Below are 20,743 nucleotides of genomic sequence, written 5' to 3'. Positions count from 1 at the left end.
AACGGAACTTTCAAACTTTTTCTCGATGAGATCATTTCCCTAGTTCTTATCTTAACTTATAACTATTAAAAGTCTGATCCTGTATGTGGATGTATTTGTACAAGGGTACAAGGGACATTTATTATCACATACACCAATTGGTGTAGTGAAATTTGTTTGTGTATAATCACATCTTCTCAAACACCCAACGCCCTAATGGTAATTTGTTTACATATTCTGATAGAGATTTATCTCCTGGAGTCTGATATCGTCTTATCTGAAAATTCCGAGCTTTATTTCTTGAACTATTTATGAAAATGTTCAAAAATTTCAAATAACTTAGAAATTATACGAGCTGATAATGTCACAATGGGCCTGCTTCGCACTGTTTTCCACGCGCTGCGACTTATGTCACCCCACCCCCCGGACTCGCAGCCATTTGGTCGCTGTCCGCCCCGCTCCCCTCGCCATCTCTCTCACCCTCCCCTCTCCTCATTCTCCCCCCTATCTCTCTCATGCCACGCTACTCGCAAGCCCAGCTGCGCCGCTCACAAGCCTGGCCGCGCTGCTCGCAAGCCCGGCCGCACTGCTCACAAGCTCGGCCGCACCGATTGGCCTCCCTCGAGTCCACGTCCGCACACAGCCCTCTCTCTGTCTCTGCCCTATAGCGAACCAGCCCTCCCCAGTGCCGACCACCCTCAGAATCTGGATTGAAGCAGCTGAACACGCAGTCCTTTGGTTGACGCGAGCCCGGCTGCCCGCTCCTCACTCCCCACGCGCTGCGAGTGACGTCCCTCCCGTACTCGGTCCCTGGAGCCTGCAGCCTTGCGTTCTGGATTGAAGCCGCTGAACATGCAGTTCTTTGGTTGACCCGCGCCCCGCTGCCCGCTCCCCATTCCCTTCCTCCTCCTCCTCTCCCGTCCCTGGTCCCTCTCCTCTCTCCCCCCTCACCTCCCGCTCTCTCTTTGCCCGTGTTTTTCTCTCTGTGTGCCCCTCTCTCTCTCTCTGCCCCCCACTCCGCCTCTCTCTGTGTCTCTGCCCCCTCTCTCTCTCTCTACCCTCCCTCTCCCTCTCCAGACGCGCCTGTGAATTGGGGGCTATGCATGAGTGGATAGGGCAGGGATGGGGTAAAAGGAGCGAATGAATAATATTAATATAATATCAAGGGGGGTGGTTGTGTGTGAGGGGTGGTTAGTGTGTGTGTGATGCCGCAGACCGACCCCTCTCCCCCCCCAACCACGCGTTAACGGGACGGGACCCAACGGGTCCCACTTGGCTTAGTAACTATTAAAAGTCTGACCTTGTATGTGGATGTATTTATTTGTGTGTGTATTTGTTTGTGGATAATCACATCTTCTCGAAAAAACGATGCCCTAACAATAACATTTTTACATATTCTGATACAGATTTATCTCCTGGAGTCCGAATCTGAACATTTTGAGCTGAAATATTTGAAATTGTCTGAAATATTTCTCGAGTTATTTATGAAAACGTTCACAAATCTCAAATAACTTAGAAATTAAACGAGATGGTCTCACTGATGATGTCACAATGGGTCTGCTGCGCGCGGCCTGCGCTGTGTTTCACACGCTGCGAGTGATGTCCCCCCCTCCACTGAACTCAGTCCTTTCGTGACCCCCACTCCCCCCGCTGCTTCCCGCTCCTCCCTCCACTGCTACCCTCTCCTCCCCCCCGCTGCTTCCCACTCCCCCCGCTACTACCTGCTGCTACCCACTCCTCCCAGCTCCTCCCCCCCCGCTGCTACCCGCTCCCTCCGCTACTACCCGCTCCTCCCCCGCTGCTACCCGCTCCTCCCCCGCTCCCACCGCTGCTAACCGCTCCTCAGCTGCTACCCACTCCCCCCACTGCTACCCGCTCCCCCCGCTTCTATCCTCTCCCCCACCTCTTCTGCCTCTCCTCTCTCCCCCCTTCCCCCCCCTCTCCCCCTTCTCCCCTCCTCCTCACACTCCATCCCACCCCACACCCCCCTCCCTCCCCCTCTCTCTGTTTCTCTGCTCCCTCTCTCTGTCTCTGCCCTCTCTCTCTAAACCCCCTCCCTCTCTAGACGCGCCTGCGAGTTGGGGGCTATGCGTCAGTGGATAGGGCGAGGCTGGGGTAAAAGGAGCCAATGAATAATATTAATATAATATCAAGGGGGGTGGTTAGTGTGTGTGTGTGGGGTGGTTAGCAGAGCTGCCAAGTTTTGTCACAGCATTTCTAGTACCTGAAAATCAGTATTTTGCTGAGGAAATCTGTATTTTTACGCGGTGCCGTTTTGCTAAATTTTTTTGATTTTTCATGTGCGGTCATACCCATGTAAGAGTGCATAACTTGTTTATTGTGTATTTGTAATGGCCTGGGGAAACGTTAAGAGGCTGGAATCTCACTATATCTTGTTCTTTCTTTCTCTCTCTCTCCTCCCCTCCGTCTCTCTCTCTCTCGCTCTCTCACCTCGGCATTCCCGGAATCTTGGTGTTTTGCAAAGACAACTGCATCTGCAGTTCCTTCCTATTGAAGAAGAACCCTGGCCCGAAACAACTCCTACAGGCATGATATTCACCTCCAGAAAAAGAGTAGAAAGTATTGGTCGGGGTCCAGGAGTCCGGTTAGGCCTCCTCAGTGGGGGTTCAGGGAGCTCCTGCATTTTCAATAAATTGAAAGTGATTCCCAAGCTTACTGTTGGTAGTTCACATAACAGAAGCTTAAAATTTTTCTAACACATAACCAGTAAAATAACCCCCAAAAGATAAATATTTCATGAAAGAAATGACTTCATACACCTAAAAAAATCTTTACAAAGAATGTTATCTGAAATGTCTCTGCCTAGCACTGTGCAGAACAGCAGAGAAATAGTGTTGGCTGCAGCCATCTTCTGCTTCAGTAAGGGAAGCTGGTCGGTGATTGGCCGCAACGCCCCTCGGAGACCGAGTCTGATTGGCCGCCGAGTGACCAGCGCATTATGTGATTAGACACAATGCCCTTGGAGACAGCGGATGATTGGACAGGAATTTTAAGGGAAGTTGGTCGGTGATTGGACGCTACCCCCTTAGAGACAGCGGTTGATTGGCCGCCAAATAATCGTGCAACAAAAAATTGACAAATGGGAAAACAAAAAAAATCGGGATGCCGATTTAAATCAGAAGAATATCATGCCTGATCTTCAATTCCTTCCTATTGAAGAAGAACCCTGGCCCGAAACAACTCCTAATCCATTCCCTCCACAGATGCTGCCTAGCCCGCTGAGTTCCTCCAGCACTCTGTGTTTTTTATTTAACTCTGAAATTGAAGATAGACACAAAAAGCTGGAGTAACTCAGGCAGTGACTATGGAGAGAAGGAATGGATGACGTTTCGGGTCGAGACCCTTCTTCAGACAATCACAAGTACTCTCATCGACGAGAGTTCAGTTCAGTCTAAAGAAGGGTCTCGACCCGAAACGTCACCCATTCCTTCTCTCCAGAGTCGCTGCCTGTCCCGCTGAGTTACTCCAGCAACAGCAAACCTAGTCAGGATCGAATGAAATCCTCTGGTGCTGTAAGACAGCAACTCTACCATTGGGAACTACCGAGATCAGCCCGACACCCTGCCTCACCAACTCGCCAATGGAAAAGCAACAACCTGGCAAAATTGACCCAAGATCCCGCCGCCAAAAAAATGCAAGGACACAAAAAGTCACACTGTACCTCCAAAAATCACAGCAGCCCAAATCAACCCGCACTCCAAATTTCAAGATCTGGATGACCATTCCCGCAAGCGTTGATCCACCACGGTGCCCGGGGCCAAGAAGCCAGATAAGGTGTACTTTACACATCAATAGCAATGTATCCAATAAGCTTGCAATTATTTTAGCCGAAGTTTTGAGGTCCATTATTTAGGAGTAAAATCATCATTAATTAAGTAAAATACAAAGTGCTGGAGGAACTCGGGTCAGGCAGCATTTGTGGGAGGGAATACAGACAGCATTTTAGGTTGGGACCCTTTTACAGACTGTCTGAATGCTTAAGATTCCAGCATCTGCAGTCCCTTGTGTCCCTAGTTCAATTAAGTATGGATGGAAGGCAGGTACAGGATACTGAGTTGGATGATCAGCCACGATCATATTGAATGGCGGTGCAGGCTCGAAGGGCCGAATGGCCTACTCCTGCACCCATTTTCTATGTAAATGATAACATATAGATTTGGGTACACAACTAACATTGAAGTAGGTAGACACAAAATGCTGGAGCAACTCAGCGGGTCAGGCAGCATCTCTGGAGAGAAGGAATGAGTGACGATTCGGGTTGAGACCCTTCTTCAGAGGAGAGGGGAGGGGGCGAGACAAAGATAGAAAGTAGTCGGAGACAGTAATACTAATGGGAGAACTGGGAAGGGGGGGGGATGGAGAGAGAAAGCAAGGACTATCTGAAGGTAGACCAACATTTTCCAGCAGTTCCTTCTTAAACAAGGACTATGTGAAGTTGGGGAAGTCAATGTTCATACCGCTGGGGTGTAAACTACCCAAGCGAAATATGAGGTGCTGTTCCTCCAATTTGCGCTGGGCCTCACTTTGACAATGGAGGAGGCACAGGACATAAAGGTCACATTGGGATGGGAGGGGGAGGGGGAGTTGAAGTGCTGAGCCACCGGGAGATCGGGTAGGTTAAGACGGACTGAGCAGAGGTGTTCAGCAAAACGACCGCCGAGCCTGCGCTTGGTCTCACCGATGTAGAGAAGTTGACACCTGGAACAGCGGATACAGTAGATGAGGTTGGAGAAGGTGCAAGTGAACCTCTGCCTCACCTGAAAAGACTGTTTAGGTCCTTGGATGGAGTCGAGGGTGGAGGTAAAGGGACAGATGTTGCTTCTCCTGTGGTTGCAGGGGAAAGTACCTGGGGAGGGGGTGGTTTGGGTGGGAAGGGACAAGTTGACCAGGGAGTTTCGGAGGGAACGGTCTCTGCGGAAAGCAGAAAGGGGTTGACTGGAAGATGTGGCCAGTAGTGGGATCCCGTTGGAGGTTGCAAAAATGTTTGCGGAATATACATTGAAGTAGTTTTGACGATGATAATGTTTTGATGAAATTTGTACTTTTTTGGCCAAAATGTTATGTTTTATTTTTGGACACAGTTTAGTCTGATTTCAATTGTTTGAACATCAATCTTTGCTAAGGCTTTCTGCTGTGGGATTAATAGCCTGTTAACGTGCGATTTCCTGAAATTCAAGCCAAACTACCGATTTTATCATCCTGTAACTAGTGGAAATTTGCAATATCCCTCCCCATTAGCATTCCTTGACATACTATTTTTAACGTTTTATTAGCCTGTCTCTCATGTGAGTCAGAACTTAGTGTTTTATACAGCAGTGAGTGCTAAACAATGCTATACACAATGACTCATGTGGACAGCTGATGTAATGTGACATTAACTTTATTTTCATTGTCTGGATCTTCAAAAGGCTTCCAGTGCATTCTGATTTATAATTTTGCTATTGGGCAGTTTCCTTTCAAATTTTAATCTCCAGATTGATGATTACATTTCCCATTGCTTGTACCTTTTTTGTTTTAAGCCTCCATCTTAATTTAGCTGATTTAGAAATAGGTACGGAGAAAGTGCGAAAGTGATAGGCACCGTGCAAGGGTCTAGGAATTTATACTTGGCAATGGGAATTAAGATTCGATATACTCGATTGAAGGGTAAAAAAGTAAAGATTTTCATTGATGCTTTATCTGCACTTTGGGAAATTTATATTAGTAAATTAACTATATTGAATTACACTTTTCTGCCAATGATGTGCTGTTCTTCATAATATCCTTTGGTTACAGCGTTATCTAAGAGGCCAAACCTTAGTTTAACATCCCATCTGAAACTACTGTTTGAGTGTGTATGCCCAGATTTGTACTCGATCTCCAGGGAGAGATTTGAACCTCAATCCTTTCAAATTAGAGATAGAATGGTTAACACGATGTCAAGCGTCAAACCAGTGCAGGCACTACAAGGATCAGGTTGATCTTACATCTTTCACATAGAACAGTACAGCGCAGGAACAGGCCCTTCAGCCCACAATTCATGTGCTCAAATCAAAACCGATGATGCAAGTATGAAAATCATTAAACTTCTTGCACAATAATCAATTTTACAGTCACTAATATATGTACCACAGAAATCAGTTTCTTACTTTTTGCAAGTAGTACAGAGTTTCTTTGGAGCCGGTTTGTGAGAAAACGATGATAAGCAAGTAGTAGAGCAGAAGAGGTAAGCTGAGCCTTTTCTCTGGTATGCTGTTTGACCTTTCTGTAATGGCTTTTTGCAGTGAGCACAAATGACTTTTACAGATGGCTTAGGTTGTTGCTGAAGTCCGGAGGACTGGAAGACTGGTTTTGAAAGTGGCGCCATAGGCACGACAGAATCTGAAACATTCAGTTTACGATTTGTAGGCAATGGGGATGGCATTGATAACCAGGAATCTTGAAATAAAGTATTCATATTTGTCAAATGTTAGATCTACATTTTACATTTGATTTAAATATTTAAAAATTAGCAATTTACTAAAATGTTTACTAAACCTGTTAATACTCTTATCTTAATGGAAATATTTAGCATATTTATTAAAAATATAATTGTCTGAAAACTATTGCAGGTTCCACTTCAGAAATAGTTAAATCAACACTATTGACATCAATAATAGTTACATCAACACTGCATTAACTTAGGAAATAGTTAAATCAACACTATGGTTTGATTTTTTTTTAAGATCAGTCTTTTGCAAATGTATATAGTAAATTCCTTCCTGCTGTAATTTCTTCTATCCTATAGAATGTTTAAATATAACACTTAATATTTCATATGCAAAATGTATTTTCAATATTTATCATAAACACACACAGGGAAGCATAGCTCTTCTTACAAAAAAGCCACAATTATAATAAAAATCTGAAATTATATTTAATAAAATAAAATGCATTTGATCTGTCACGGTACAGTGAATAATTGTCATTAATGTGAATAAGAACAATAAATAATTCAATGTTATTCACCATTTACAGAATGGCTTGAAGATCCATACATTTCACTAATTCTTATATCATTCATGGTTATATCTTCACAGGTTCCATTATTTACCTAAAAATAAACAAGAATAGTTATTCTTCAGTCATTTATTATTTAAATCAAACTCTTTGATGATGTCCATGTTTGTAAAACATAGGGGTAAATTAAGGCAACGGTAACCATAATAGGTGCAGTGGAAGATAAATACTGTATTAGATTGTGTATTTTCACACACTTAAGGTGTGATCATTTTTTTTTTTGATTACCAAACTACCTGAGATGACTGTGATAATAGTCATAGAAACATACAGCGTGGAAACAGGATCTTTGGCCCAACTTCCCCATGCCGACCAACATGTCCCATCTACACTAGTCCCACCTACCAGCGTTTGGCCCATAACCCTCTAAATCTATCCTAATCATGTACCTGTCCCTGCATTTCTGTCACCATTTCTGCATTTCAAATCATGCATTTCTGTCTCAATTTCTGAGTCTGTATTTATTACCACTGCAGGCCTATTTGAAGTGAGGTGGAGAGAAAATGAGTAATTTGAGTGAGCCATTAAGGGGAGGAGAACGTAGGTAGGGAGACTGAGGGAAATTAAAACTAAAGAGAATCCAAGAAAAAGCTTGTGTGACTGCGCAGCAGAGGTTGATTTTGGATCTCTTTGCCATAATGGTATCTTGACCAAGATCTTGTTCTGCTAAAAACATGTATTGGCTAGTGTGCAGCCACCACTCCACATACAAACAATGAAGGCATTGCCATCTTCTACTTCTCAATGTTGGAGTGGAAGCAAATCACCCTCATTCCAGAGTAATTGCCATGGGAAAAGAACTGAAAACTATCCCACGTATAGAGAGACACACCAATAAAAGGACTGAATTGAGTTTGTTATGATAAGTTAAATGCACTGTTTTCCTCTTAAATAAGCATGTGAGAATAACCAACCCATTAAAAACGCATCAATATTCAACCCTGGTTTTTCAAAGCACTTTCAATTAATCCCAAACTAGTGGTTACTGCATAAAGTCTTTGCTTAAATTCAACTGAAGTCATAGAGTCATACAGTGTGGAAATAAGTTATTTGGCCCAACTTGCCCACACCGACCAACATGTCCCATCTACATTAGTCTCACTTGCCGGTGTTTGACCCATATCCCTTTAAACCTGTCCCATCCATGTACATGTCTAATTGCTTCTTAAACGTTGCGATAGTCCCTGCCTCAACTACCTCCTCCGGCAGCTCATTCCATACACCCACCACCCTTTGTGAGAAAGTTACCCTTCAGATTCCTATAAAATCTTTCCCCCTTCACCTCAAACCTATGCCCTCTGGTTCTCGATTCCCCTACTCTGAGCAAGAGACTCTGTGGGTCTACCCGATATATTCCTCTCATGATTATATACACCTCTATAAGATTACCCCTCATTCTCTTGTCCTCCAGGGAATAGAGTCTCAGCCTGCTCAACCTCTCCCTATAGCTCAGATCTTCGATTCCTGGCAGCATCCTTGTACATCTTCTCTGCACCCTTTCCAACATGACCACATTCTTCCTATAACACAGTGCCCAGAACAATATACTCTAACTGCGGCCTCACCAACGTTTTATATAAATGCAACATGACCTCCCAACTTCTCTACTCAATACTCTGACAGATGAAGGCCAATGTGCCAAAAACGATGGAGGCAAGAAGTGATGCAAGATGATTTGTTTAGTGGTGATTGCAATAGAATTGTAAACAAATATTAAGCATTATAAATAGAGATATGATAGCCACATGGTTAAGTTGGAGGAATTGTATCCAGCGGCCGGGACAATTGATCTGGAGACAAAATCTTGAATTCCACAAAATAATTTAAGGAACTTGTAAGCAAATAAATAAATAAAGCTGGACTTTAATGAGAGTAATAGTACGCATAGCCTTGAACCTATTGACATTAGAGAAAAAACTCAGTGTATCAACAACGGAAATTTGCTATCCTTACCCATACTGGCATTTGTAGGCACAGACCAGATCTTAATTTCTCTCCAAAATGAGATAATAAATGCAAGCGCAGCCAACGATACTTACATTTCATGAGTGAAAATACAATTGAGATTTTTTTTAACTGTGTATGGGCCTGTCCCACTTGGCGATTTTTTAAGCAACTGCCGGCGACTGTCATAGTCGTAGCAGGTCGCCGAAAATCCGGCGACAACCTACCACAGCACCTACATCAAGCTACGCTCATTGGCATCAAACCCACTGTCGCCGAAATGTTTTCAACATGTTGAAAATTTAGCGGTGAGCAGAAAGGCGCTACGACTTTTTGCACGACTGAGGAGAATACTCCCGGCGACCACATGTGGCGACAAACTAGTCGCCTGTAGTTGCCTAGAAAATCGCCTAAGTGGGACAGTCCCATTACAGTCAAATAGTTTTGCATTTTATGTTACAGTCAAATAAGAGAGATTCAGAAATACCTTAAGATTGCTCCTTTTTCTTTCAGAATCTTCATCCATTTCCTGAGATTGGATAGAAGTCTTCGGTAAAATATTTTGCAAGGTACCTGAAAAATGTCCATAATAAGTATCAAAAAATGCATCTCTGTTTTGCATCAGTATGGAGGAACGTCATTGGAGATTTATTTAAAGTCATTCTGGGGGAGTCAGCCACAGCAAAAAAACATAAAATGATGCAATTTTTAGATACAGAACTATGTGACCATCAAAATGGTAATGTACATTTAGGAGTGTTTGCGTTTTGTCCAGTTGGGCCTTGATAATAACCCAATCATGAAACAACACAAATATACCTGTGCCTCAACCCAAGTATACCAATATATTAAGTTGGAAAACAGCAAAATTAGCTTCCTCAGTACACAGTGTTCACCTTAATTCTGATTTAGTGCCAGGTTGCCTGACCGAGATGTAGACATATGGCAAGAAATGCAAGATCGATTTCAATTTAACTGTTGTATCTAACTCCTTGCGATTACCATTTCACATATTTTGAGATCCACCGATACTGTGTTGTACAACTTATATTATAGATAAGTCTTTGCCAAGTTATATACCATGAGGCATTAACTCGAGGGCACCCTGGCATCTGAGAGCACAATGTTCTATTCCATTTGCAAATAAAGCAGTTCATGCCTGAGGGAGCAAGATCTAGATGACATCCCGGTATGGGCCACCAGGCGAGAGTTATTTCACACTGAAGATGTCAGGGAAAGTCCACATCTAAGAAAGCAACAAGAGTAACCACCTGCACTTGATATTCAAAAGCATTATTGTCTCCTTTCATCAACATTCATGCTGGTGGTGGGGGAGAGTCACCATTGACAGAAAATGCAAAAGGATCAGCCGTATAAATACCCTGCTGAGTATCCTGTGGCAAATGACTCACTTCCCAATACCAAAGGCACCCAATCATCTACAAGGCAAAGAAGGAGTGTGACAGAATACTTTTCACTTGCCTGGATGAGTGTAGTTTCTAAAACTGTCCAGATACTTGATACAGTTTCCATCACCCAAAATGCTAATTCCCTCCACCTCCAATACACACTGGCTGCAGTATACATCTTCTGCAGAATGCGCAATAAATACATGCCTAAACTACTGTGGCCAGCACAATCTAAATCTCTGATCTCTACAACAAAATAGTTTAAGTATTAAGTTTAAATTCAAGTTTAAATTATTAAATAAAATAAGTTTGAAGGTAGAAGGCACATGAAAACATCACCACCTGCAGGTGCTCCTACATAGTGCATGCCATTCTGTTTGGAAATATGTAATCAATCCTTCTTTGTCATTGGGTCTATATCCTGGAACTCTTGCCCAACAGCACCATGGGAGTACCTACACCAGAAACTCACTATCATCTTGTCAGACACAATTAGACTTTAGATATACAGCCCAGAATCATTGAGGTGGATCTTGTGATGTGAATAAACAAACCAGAAAATGACTTTTCAAATTGTATCTTGGATATCTAATAAGCTAGGGAATGAGCGGCCAAGGGGTACAGGTGCACAGTTCCCTGAAAGTGGCGACATTGGTGGGCAGGATGTTGAAGGTTTTCAACATGCTTGCCTTCACCGACCGGTAAGGGTACTGAGCGTAGAAGTACAAGTCATAGGTGAGACCACATTTAGAACATGGTATAGTATAGCACAAGGAACAGTTTTTTTGGCCCCCATGCTGATATGTTAAACAAATGTCCTCATTCTACACTTGATCCATACCCTTCCATTTCCTGCATATCCACATGTTGATCCAAAAGCCTCAAATTCCACCATCACATCAGCCTTTATCACCACTCCTGGTAGTGTGTTCCAGGCACCCACCGTTCTCTGTGTAAAAGATTTGTCCTGCGTATCTCCTTTAGACTTTGCACCTCACACCTTATCTGGATAGCAAAAAGCAACCAAAGCTATTTGGAGTATTGTGTTCAGTTCTGATCACCCTCCTATGGAAAAGATGACATTAAGCTGGAAAGGGTGCAGAAAGATTCACAAATATTTTACCAGGACTCATGGGCCTGAGTTATAAGGAGAGACTGGATAGGCTAGGATGATTTCCCTTCGAGAAAAGGAGGTCGGGAAGTGACTTAATGGAGTTATACAAAATCATGAGCGGCATAGGAAAGATCTTAAGACTTTTTCCCAGGGTAGAGGAGCCCAGAATTAGAGGGCACAGATTTAAGGTGGGAGTGGAACTATTTAAAATAAGACCTGAGAGGTAATTTATTTATAGAGGGTAGTGCATGCATGGAACAAGCTGCCAGAGGAAGGTGTAGGAAAGGGTATAATGGTGAAGTTTAAAAGACACTTTGATAGTAAAGTTTGCGAGAGATACAAGCTTAATTCAGGCAAATTGGACTTGCTCAGATATAAAACCATGGATAGGTTACTGAAGGCCCCGTGTTCATACTGTATGACTCTATGATTGGGTATTTGGCAGCCAACGGCTGTAAAAGTGACTGTCAAAAGAACCTGGCTAATATGGTTATACCAATATACGCAGGAAAATAACTTGTTACCTTACTCTGGATATCAAATTCTAAACACAGATTTCATTGGAACAGCAAGTGTTTCTATGTAGTGTATCAATATAGTGCAGCAATCAGATCCCTATCAGCTTCAAGAAAACCTTCATCATTCCAGTCCCCAAGAAGAAGAATGTGATCGCTTTCAATGACTACTGCTCAGAAACACTAATATCAACCATAATTAAGTTATTTGAAAGATTCCAATTGTGGTTGACCTCATCTGGACAATCTATCAAAATGATGGAAAAGGCTACTGAGTGATAACTACCCAGTAATTGTTTGTTGATACTCAGCCTGTATTCCACAGGAAGCATTCCGTAATAGCAACCTCCATTTAGACAGCACCATTAATATGGTGTAGGAAGCTGTCTGCTGCCTGTCCAGCTGAGTTACACCAGCTTTTTAGGTCTACCGTTGGTGACAGCATCCCTCAGTGCTTCACGAGATCACAATTAAGTAAAAAAAAAATCACACAAGCACGCAAAGGGGTTAGGATAAGGCAAAAGAAACTTGGTCAAAGCAGTAGCTTACAAGATGCATTCTGAAAATGGAAATATGTTAGAGGCATATTTAAGATAGTTATGGGTAGGGACAGAGAGGTCTCGCGTGTTAAAATGTTAAATTGGGGTAAGGCTAACTTTCAGGGTATGAGAGAAAGTCTCGCTCAAGTTGATTGGAGCAGGTTGTTTGAGGGGAAAGGAACATCAGCCAAGTGGGATGTTTTTAAAAGTGTGATAACTAAAGCTCAGGATATGCATGTCCCTGTTAGTGAAGGGCAAGGCGGGCAAATGTAAGGAAGCTTGGCTGATGAGAGAAATTGGTTAAGAATAAAAAGGACGCATGGGACAGGTATAGATAGCTGGGATCAAGTGTATCCTTGAAGGAGGTTTGGGAACTAAGGAGCAAATTGAAAAAAGAAATCAGAAGGGCAAAAAGGGGCCAGGAGATAGCTCTGGCAGACAGCATTAAATACACTAGACCAACTGGGACCCGTTGGGTCCCTGTCACACGGGAGGCCTGGTCCCCCAATGCAACCCATTCCCCAACACAATATTGCATCACTAACCCGTAGCCCCCATGGGAGGCATGGTCCCCCAACTCAACCCGCTGCCGATCATAAGATTCCAGCACTACCCTGCCTCCCCCAGCACTGGACTTAAAAAAAAAATCCAATTGCACTTCCCCAATTGCAATATCAATTCACCCTCCCCCTCCTGTCCTGCCAGGAGCCAGGAGCTGGAGTAAGTGTTGTACGATGGCAACATTGTTGCAAAAATCGGGTGGAGGATTGTGATATCCCATTCATGTGAAAACTTGGTGGAAGCAGTGTTTCTGTATTGCAACTTTGTATCGAAGTCTGTTGGAAGCTGGTGCAGCAAGAATCTTAACAGTAAATATCTGGCTTTTTTAAACCTAGCGTGAAATATAACATCAAATCTGAAGTAAACGATTAGACCGGCGACGGGAAAAAGCTGAGTAAGATTTTGCTACCGCGCTACCGTGTACTGTTTTGCCGAAAATACAATCATACAGACACATACACACACACATAGAAACAAGATGAGTTTTAATAGTATACTAGACCAGTGTCCCCTCAATGCGCAGCTGTGGGGTAGGTGCGAACTGCGGCGTCACACACACACTAACCACCCCCCACACAAGATTAGTCAAGCATGATTTCCCCTTCGTAAATCCATGCTGACGGACCAATCCTGTTATTGCTATCCAAATGTTCGGCTATCTCATCTTTTATAATTGACTCCAGCATCTTCCCCACCACCGATGTCAGGCTAACTGGTCTACAATTCCCTGTTTTCTCTCTCCCGCCTTTCTTATAAAGTGGGATAACATTAGCTACTCTCCAATCCACAGGAACTGATCCTGAGTCTATAGAACATTGGAAAATTATCACCAATGCATCCACGATTTCTAGAGCCACTTCCTTAAGTACCCTGGGATGCAGACCATCAGGCCCTGGGGATTTATCAGCCTTCAGTACCATCAGTCTATCCAACACCATTTCCTGCCTAATGTGGATTTCCTTCAGTTCCTCCGTCACCCCAGATCCTCTGGCCACTACTATATCAGGAAGATTGTTTGTGTCCTCCTTAGTGAAGATAGATCCAAAGTACCTGTTCAACTCATCTTCCATTTCCTTGTTCCCCATAATAAATTCACCTTTTTCGGTCTTCAAGGGTCCAACTTTGGTCTTAACTAACTTTTTCCTCATCACATACCTAAAGAAGCTTTTACTATCCTGCTTTATATTCTTGGCTAGCTTACCTTCGAACCTCATCTTTTCTCTCCGTATTGTCTTTTTAGTTATCTTCTGTTGTTCTTTAAACATTGCCCAATCCTCTTGCTTCCCGCTCATCTTTGCTACGTTGTACTTCTTCGCTTTAATTTTTATGCTGTCCCTGACGTCCCGTCAGCCATGGTCGTCCCTTTCGCCCCTTGGAATATTTCTTCCTCCGAGGAATGAACTGATCCTGCACCTTCTGTATTATTCCTAGAAACACCTGCCATTTTTGTTCCACTGTCATCCCTGCTAGTGTATCTTTCCAGTCAACTTTGGCCAGCTCCTCCCTCATGGCTCCATAGTCCCCTTTATTCAACTGTAACACTGACATCTACTCTTCTCCCTCTCCAATTGTAGATTAAACCTAACCATGTTATGGTCACTGCCTCCTAATTGCTCATTAACCTAGAGGTCCTTTATCAAATCCGGTTCATTACATAACACTAAATCCAGAATTTTCTTCTCCCTGGTAGGCTCCAATACAAGCTGTTCAAAGAATCCATCACAAAGGCACTCTACAAAGTCTCTTTCTTGGGGTCCAGTACCAACCTGATTTTCCCAGTCTACCTGCATGTTGAAATCTCCCATAACAACCACAGCATTACTTTTACTACATGCCAATTTGAACTCCTGATTCAACTTGCGCCCTATGTCCAGGCTGCCGTCACATGTCCCTCATTCAGATAATCGTTTCCATCCTCTGTCCATAACACATCAACTGGGTCATTGCATAATCATACTGAACCTGCCTCACTGGCACCGGCTCATTTACTGGCAGGATATGTCGTCGGTTTCATCTGGAGAGACCTCCGCCAGATTGAATCAAATAAGACCTTGGTTCCAGACACACCTTCTTGACCGTGCCATAAGGTCATACTCCTGGGTTTGGTGACGGACCACCTGGCACTCCGACAATGGTTGGAGAGGACAACTAGAATGGACTTAGTACGCCTTCTGCGTCAGTCTTTTACGCTGCAGACGCGCCCGAAGCACCTCGGCTCGCAGACCTGTGGCTGGAGCAGCTGCTTTGAGACTGGAAGAGTAGTCGTCTGTCTGTACATGAGTCGCTGAGCCGGCGAACAGAGTGTGGGATCACGTGGAATGTTGCGGAGATTGAGAAGATCCAAAAATACGTCAGACCCAGCCCTGCTGGACTTCTCCATGAGCTCCTTTGCACGTTCGACTGGGGGTACTCCAGACTGCTGGTGATGTGCTTGAAGTCCCACTCCTTTGCAAAGTCCTTAAAGCGCTGGCTTGTGAATTGGCCACCATCGTCAGACACGAGGGTTTGAGGTACCCCATGGTGCGAAAAATGCAGCGCAATTTTCCTGACGACTGCCGCAGCGGAAGCTGTGGGGAGCAGATCGATCTCAAAGCACCTGGAGTAAGAGTCAACCAGGACCAAGTATTGGTTGCCACGCCAGTCGAAAATGTCAGTAGCCACCATAGACCACGGCAAGTCAGGAACCGGGTGTTGCAAAAGGGGCTTTTTCTGTTGATGTGGAGCCTTGCTGCTGCACACAGCGCAGGACTGCACCCTCTGGCGTATATAACCTGACATGGCAGGCCAGGAAAACATGCTCCGTTGCTTCAGAGCCAGGATGAGCTCTGTGTACGGCGTCAAAGTACTTCTGTTGGAGTGAAGCCGGGATCACGGCCTTGTGGCCCTTTTTGATAACCCCACCTTCAATGGCCTGGCAAGCGGAAGCGAATGCTGCTTGCCAGGCCATCTGTGATTGATGACTGAGGCGAGCATCTGCAGGATGGCATCTTCTGTCGAGCGAACCACCAACGTATCCAGATGTGAAAGGATGAGTGAAATCAAATGCCATCATGTCAAAAGAGTCTATTTCTGATGTGTGCTGGGGGCTCGACCTCCTGGGAGCACGGGATAAGGTGACAGCCAGATACATGTTCTTATGCTACTTGTAAGTGAGAGAGATATCATACTTCTGGAGCGGCAGCATAATTCTTTGCAGACGCGGCGGAGCAGCTTGTATAGGCTTGTTTAAAATGGTAACCAAAAGGTTGGTGGTCGGTCTCTACGGTAACAGCCTTGCCAAAAATATAATCGTTGAATTTGCAAAGACCACTGCAAACTAGAATGCAAAGACCACTGCCAGTAATTCCTTCTCGATCTGCGCATACCTCGTCTTCGTGTCCGTCATCGTCCTGGAAGCATAAGCAACAGGTTGCTCATCCTGCAGACATGCTGCACCGAGGCCGTACTGGGATGCGTCATAGGTCAAAGTAACAGATTTATTGACATCGTAATAAGCCACGGTAGGTGGACACGACATCTGACGTTTTAGAGTGTCAAAAGCATGTTGCTGCTGTTCGTGCCATGTCCAGGCAATGTCCTTGTGAGTAAGCTGCCGCAAAGGAGCCGAGATCTCACTGAAGTTGGGGACGAATTTTCCGAGGTAATTAACCATGCCCAGAAATCTGTGCAGGCCTTCAACATCAGTTGGTCTGGACATTTCGCTAACGGCCACAGTCTTAGATGGATCCATCTTGAGACCAATATGCCCCATGTAGCTCACCTGGTTAACACGGAACCGACATTTTTGGGGATTCAATTTTAAGTTCACTTCCCTGGCACGCTTGAGTACCGTCTTCAAATTGGCATCATGTTGTTCCATGTCTTTGCCACTAACAATGATATCGTCCATGATGATAGCACAAGGGTGTCCTTCAAACAGTTGCTCCATGGAGCGTTGCAACACCTCACTGGCTGAACTGATACCAAACGTCATGCGCAACAATCTGCAGCAGCCGAAAGCAGTGCTGAAGGTTGTACGCATAGATGATGCATCATCCAGGGGAATCTGCCAGAAGGAGCTCTTGGCATCTAATAAAGAGAATACCGTTGGCTTACTCATGTGGGCAGCTACCTCCTCCACAGTACGCATAGGGTGATGGGGCTTTTGAGTGCGGTGTTCAGGTCCCTCGGATTAATACATATACGAATCTCCTGTTTATTCTTCTTTGCAGCAGCCACCATCGAGGACATCCAGTCTGTAGGTTCTTAAACAGACGTGATGACTCCCAATGCCACCATCCTGTCCGTTCGGCTTTGACCCGGTCTCTCATGGCAGTAGGTACACGCTGAGCAGGACGAACCACAGGTCACACCTCCGGGTCTAAAGACATAGAGTAAGTTATTGGTAGCTTGCCCAGCTCTTCAGTGAAAAGATCATGATAATCCATGAGAATACGCTGTGTGGAATCCGGAACTGGAGTTAGTTGATGCACAGCCTTGCTGAAGGTAACCAGTCCCATATCTTTGCAGGCATCATAGCCTAAAAGTGGAATAACATTGCGGTCGACGACATAGAATCTCAACCTGTATGGTTGATCCCCTAGGTGGCACTGCACCTTTGTCGCTCCAGTGTCGATTTGCATCTCGATCACTTTATTGTTTACTGTGGCTCACTATTCTGCACATTTAGTGTGATAATAGAATGTGCCTGCAGAACGATTCCATCGACCTTTGGCCTCTTGTCCATGCTGCTTTCGGACAAATCTGACAAGGGCTCAGCCTGCAGCAAATTTATGGGCTGCTTTGTCTGCTCTGTTAGGTCGGGATCTGCAACATCTCCAGAAATGGTTTTAGCTCTTGCACCCGTGGCAAACTTGACCAAAGGCAATGCACTTCTCTCTTTTAGCCAAGTGCGCCCCACCATAGTTATTACATTCTTGAATAAAACGAGCCACAGGATAATAAAACTGTCTCTGCCTTGTTAATTCTTGCCTGGGTTGACTGGAGGATAAGGCCTGAGTGCTCCCAAGCTGACCTTGTGGTGCTATCTGCTGCTGCCTTTGTTGCTTGAGGTAGGTTGGAAGATTGGAGCTACATTCTAGTTTATGGTAGGACTATTCAGTAGTCAGGTAACAACAGGGAAGGTGATGTTCCTGAGTCTGTGGTAAATTGCAGTAGATCAAGGATGGATGAGGCTGGAGTTACATGCCATGATCAGCCTTTCGAAGTATTTCATGGTGGTGGACGTCAAAGTCACTGGACAGTAGTCATTAGAAGGCACACTACTTTGCTTTTCTTTGGCACCGGGATGGTTGCGGTCTTTAAGCAGATGGGAATTGCAGAATAGGGTAGAAAGAGGTTTAAAATGTCAGTCAACTGTCCTGCCAATTGGTCTGTACAGGTTCTAAGCATGCAGCCAGGGACTCCATCTGTGCTAGTTGCTCTTCATGGGTTCACTCTCTGGAAGGCTGATCTGACATCTGCTACAGTAACTGTGGATACGGGCACACCCGAGGCTCTCAGGGCAGATTACATCATTCACCCAATCTTCTGCTGGAAACGAACAATGAATGCGTTGAGCTGGTCAAGGAGGGATGTGTTGTTACCATGATACCAGTCTTTATTTTGTACAAAATCTTTACACAATTGAAAGGTGTCCGCCTGGCTATCCTAAGATTCTAGACTAGTTCAGAATTTCCTTGGCATCCTTGATGCCTTTGCGAAGGCCACAAATAGATTTCTTGAACCTCTTGGGATACTTTTTTAACCTAGGAATGGACCTCATGGTTCATCCATGGTTTCCAGTCGAGGAACGCTAAATGTATACTTTGGCCTGCATTTCTCTTCACCCTTACTGAAGACTGTGACAGCAGTGACAAACCTGGGCTCATTTAAAAGGCATTTTAGGAAGAGATGTTTCTCAGAATTTTCTTTTTGTAGGAAATTAAAGTTGAATTTAGGTTTCCTGTTTTTAACCACTTTCTTCAAGAGGATATTTTCCACTTTGATTAACTGAAGAATCCCGCAGTAACCATCTCTGCTCATAAACAAAAAAGATCATATACATAGATACATAGAAAATAGGCGCAGGAGTAGGCCGTTCGACCCTTCGAGCCAGCTCCGCCATTCAATGTGATCATGGCTGATCATCCACAATCAGTACCCCGTTCCTGTCTTCTCCCCATATAGACACCTTGATGGAAACAATATTAGAGTCAGGGAAATCTTGGCTGAAAATCCAATTAATAGTTTGTAGGCAATTGTCATTTGAAGCAAATATCATATGCTGCCAAGAACAAAATTCAGTCAAGTTTTAAAATTGGATTTCTAGTGATCACGATTAAAACAATAATTGAATACTACTTTTAGAAGGGAGAAGGTCACAGATCAGCTGTAATTTGATATGCAGAACCAACTGTTCCTCCAAATGCTTCAGACAACAGTCGTCAGGAAGCACTTGAGTAACATCATCACAGACATTTATAGTGCAGGTGGCAGTCATTTGGCACATCATGTTAATGTCTGGTGAGAAGGAACTAATTAGAGGAAGGATATTTTCTTGCCCTCCAATATTCCTGTCCTGTCAATTATCTTTTGCTTACTATTTTAATAATTTGGAATATCCTGTTGGGGCACAAAGTCAGAGTTCAGATGCTATATAAGCTGATCTAGTGGTTAAAATAGTAGTAGAATATAATATTCAGATGCATTAGGGAATGGGAAAACAATAACAAATGCCATTTTGTTAGATGGAGTGTCATACATGGAGTCAGAGTGATATAGTGTGGAAACAGGCCCACACCGGCCAACAAGTCCCAGCTACACTAGTCCACACACCTGCCTGAGTTTGGTCCAAATCCCTCCAACGCTGTCCTATCCATGTACCTGTCTAACGGTTTCTTAAATGTTGGTATAATCGCTGCCTCAACTACCTCTTCTGGCAGATTGTTCCATATACCCACCACCCATTGTAGAAAAAGTTACCCCTCAGATTCCCATTAAACCTTTCCCCCTTCACCTTAAACGTATGTCCTCTGGTCCTCTATTAACCTACTCTGGGCGTGAGACCACATGTGGGTAAAGAACACATTATTAGATGTACGATGGAGAGCCATACTAAAAAAAATGTTCAGAACAAGATCTGGGGACTACAGTGAACTGCAGTTATACAAGAAATGTGGAGGAGCCATGGGAATGGGAAAAAAGACCAAATTATATTAGCAGAATCATTTAGAATGAATTGAAGCACAATTTCTTTTCAAATATGCAGTTCACTGGTTACACAACATACAGCCCACAGCACAGTACAAGAATAGTAATTTGGCCCACAATATCTGTGCCAAACACGGTGCCAAGATCAACTAATTTGCCTGCATATAATCAATTTCCCTCCATTCCCTGCGTATGTATGTGTCTAGCCAAATTCTTCTCAATATCACTATTGCATCTTTCTCCAAAACTGCATGCAGTTCTTCTCTCAATTGGACAGGCAATATTTAAGCTAGGAGTCATTGTTGAAAATCTCCTTTGAACTTCTTCAGAACAAAATTTCAGATTGACATATAGTAGCAATGTTACAAAATTTTGAGATTAAAAAAATCAAGTCTGTAATTTATCCCATCAGATAAAGCATAAAAATAAGTT

The 20,743-nt window shown here is 43.9% G+C and overlaps 1 protein-coding gene across 3 annotated transcripts in view; it reads right to left on the bottom strand.

Annotated features, from left to right (window-relative positions):
- The window catches only part of zmym2 (zinc finger MYM-type containing 2), a 138,235-nt gene that overhangs the window by 83,246 nt on the left and 34,246 nt on the right, over positions 1–20,743 (bottom strand). For 2 of the 3 annotated variants that reach the window (XM_033022726.1, XM_033022727.1), the window contains exons 3-5: positions 9,470–9,555; positions 6,988–7,072; positions 6,129–6,417 (exon numbers count right to left, since the gene is read on the bottom strand). In XM_033022726.1, coding sequence (XP_032878617.1) covers positions 6,129–6,417; positions 6,988–7,072; positions 9,470–9,555 — 460 coding nt within the window. The remainder of the gene's footprint in view (positions 1–6,128; positions 6,418–6,987; positions 7,073–9,469; positions 9,556–20,743) is intronic. The other variant, XM_033022728.1, reaches the window with a different exon arrangement.

Source organism: Amblyraja radiata, chromosome 6 (assembly GCF_010909765.2).
Source record: "Amblyraja radiata isolate CabotCenter1 chromosome 6, sAmbRad1.1.pri, whole genome shotgun sequence".
In the NCBI taxonomy this organism is placed as follows: Eukaryota; Metazoa; Chordata; class Chondrichthyes; order Rajiformes; family Rajidae; genus Amblyraja; species Amblyraja radiata.
This window is presented reverse-complemented; position numbering and strand designations above follow the sequence as displayed.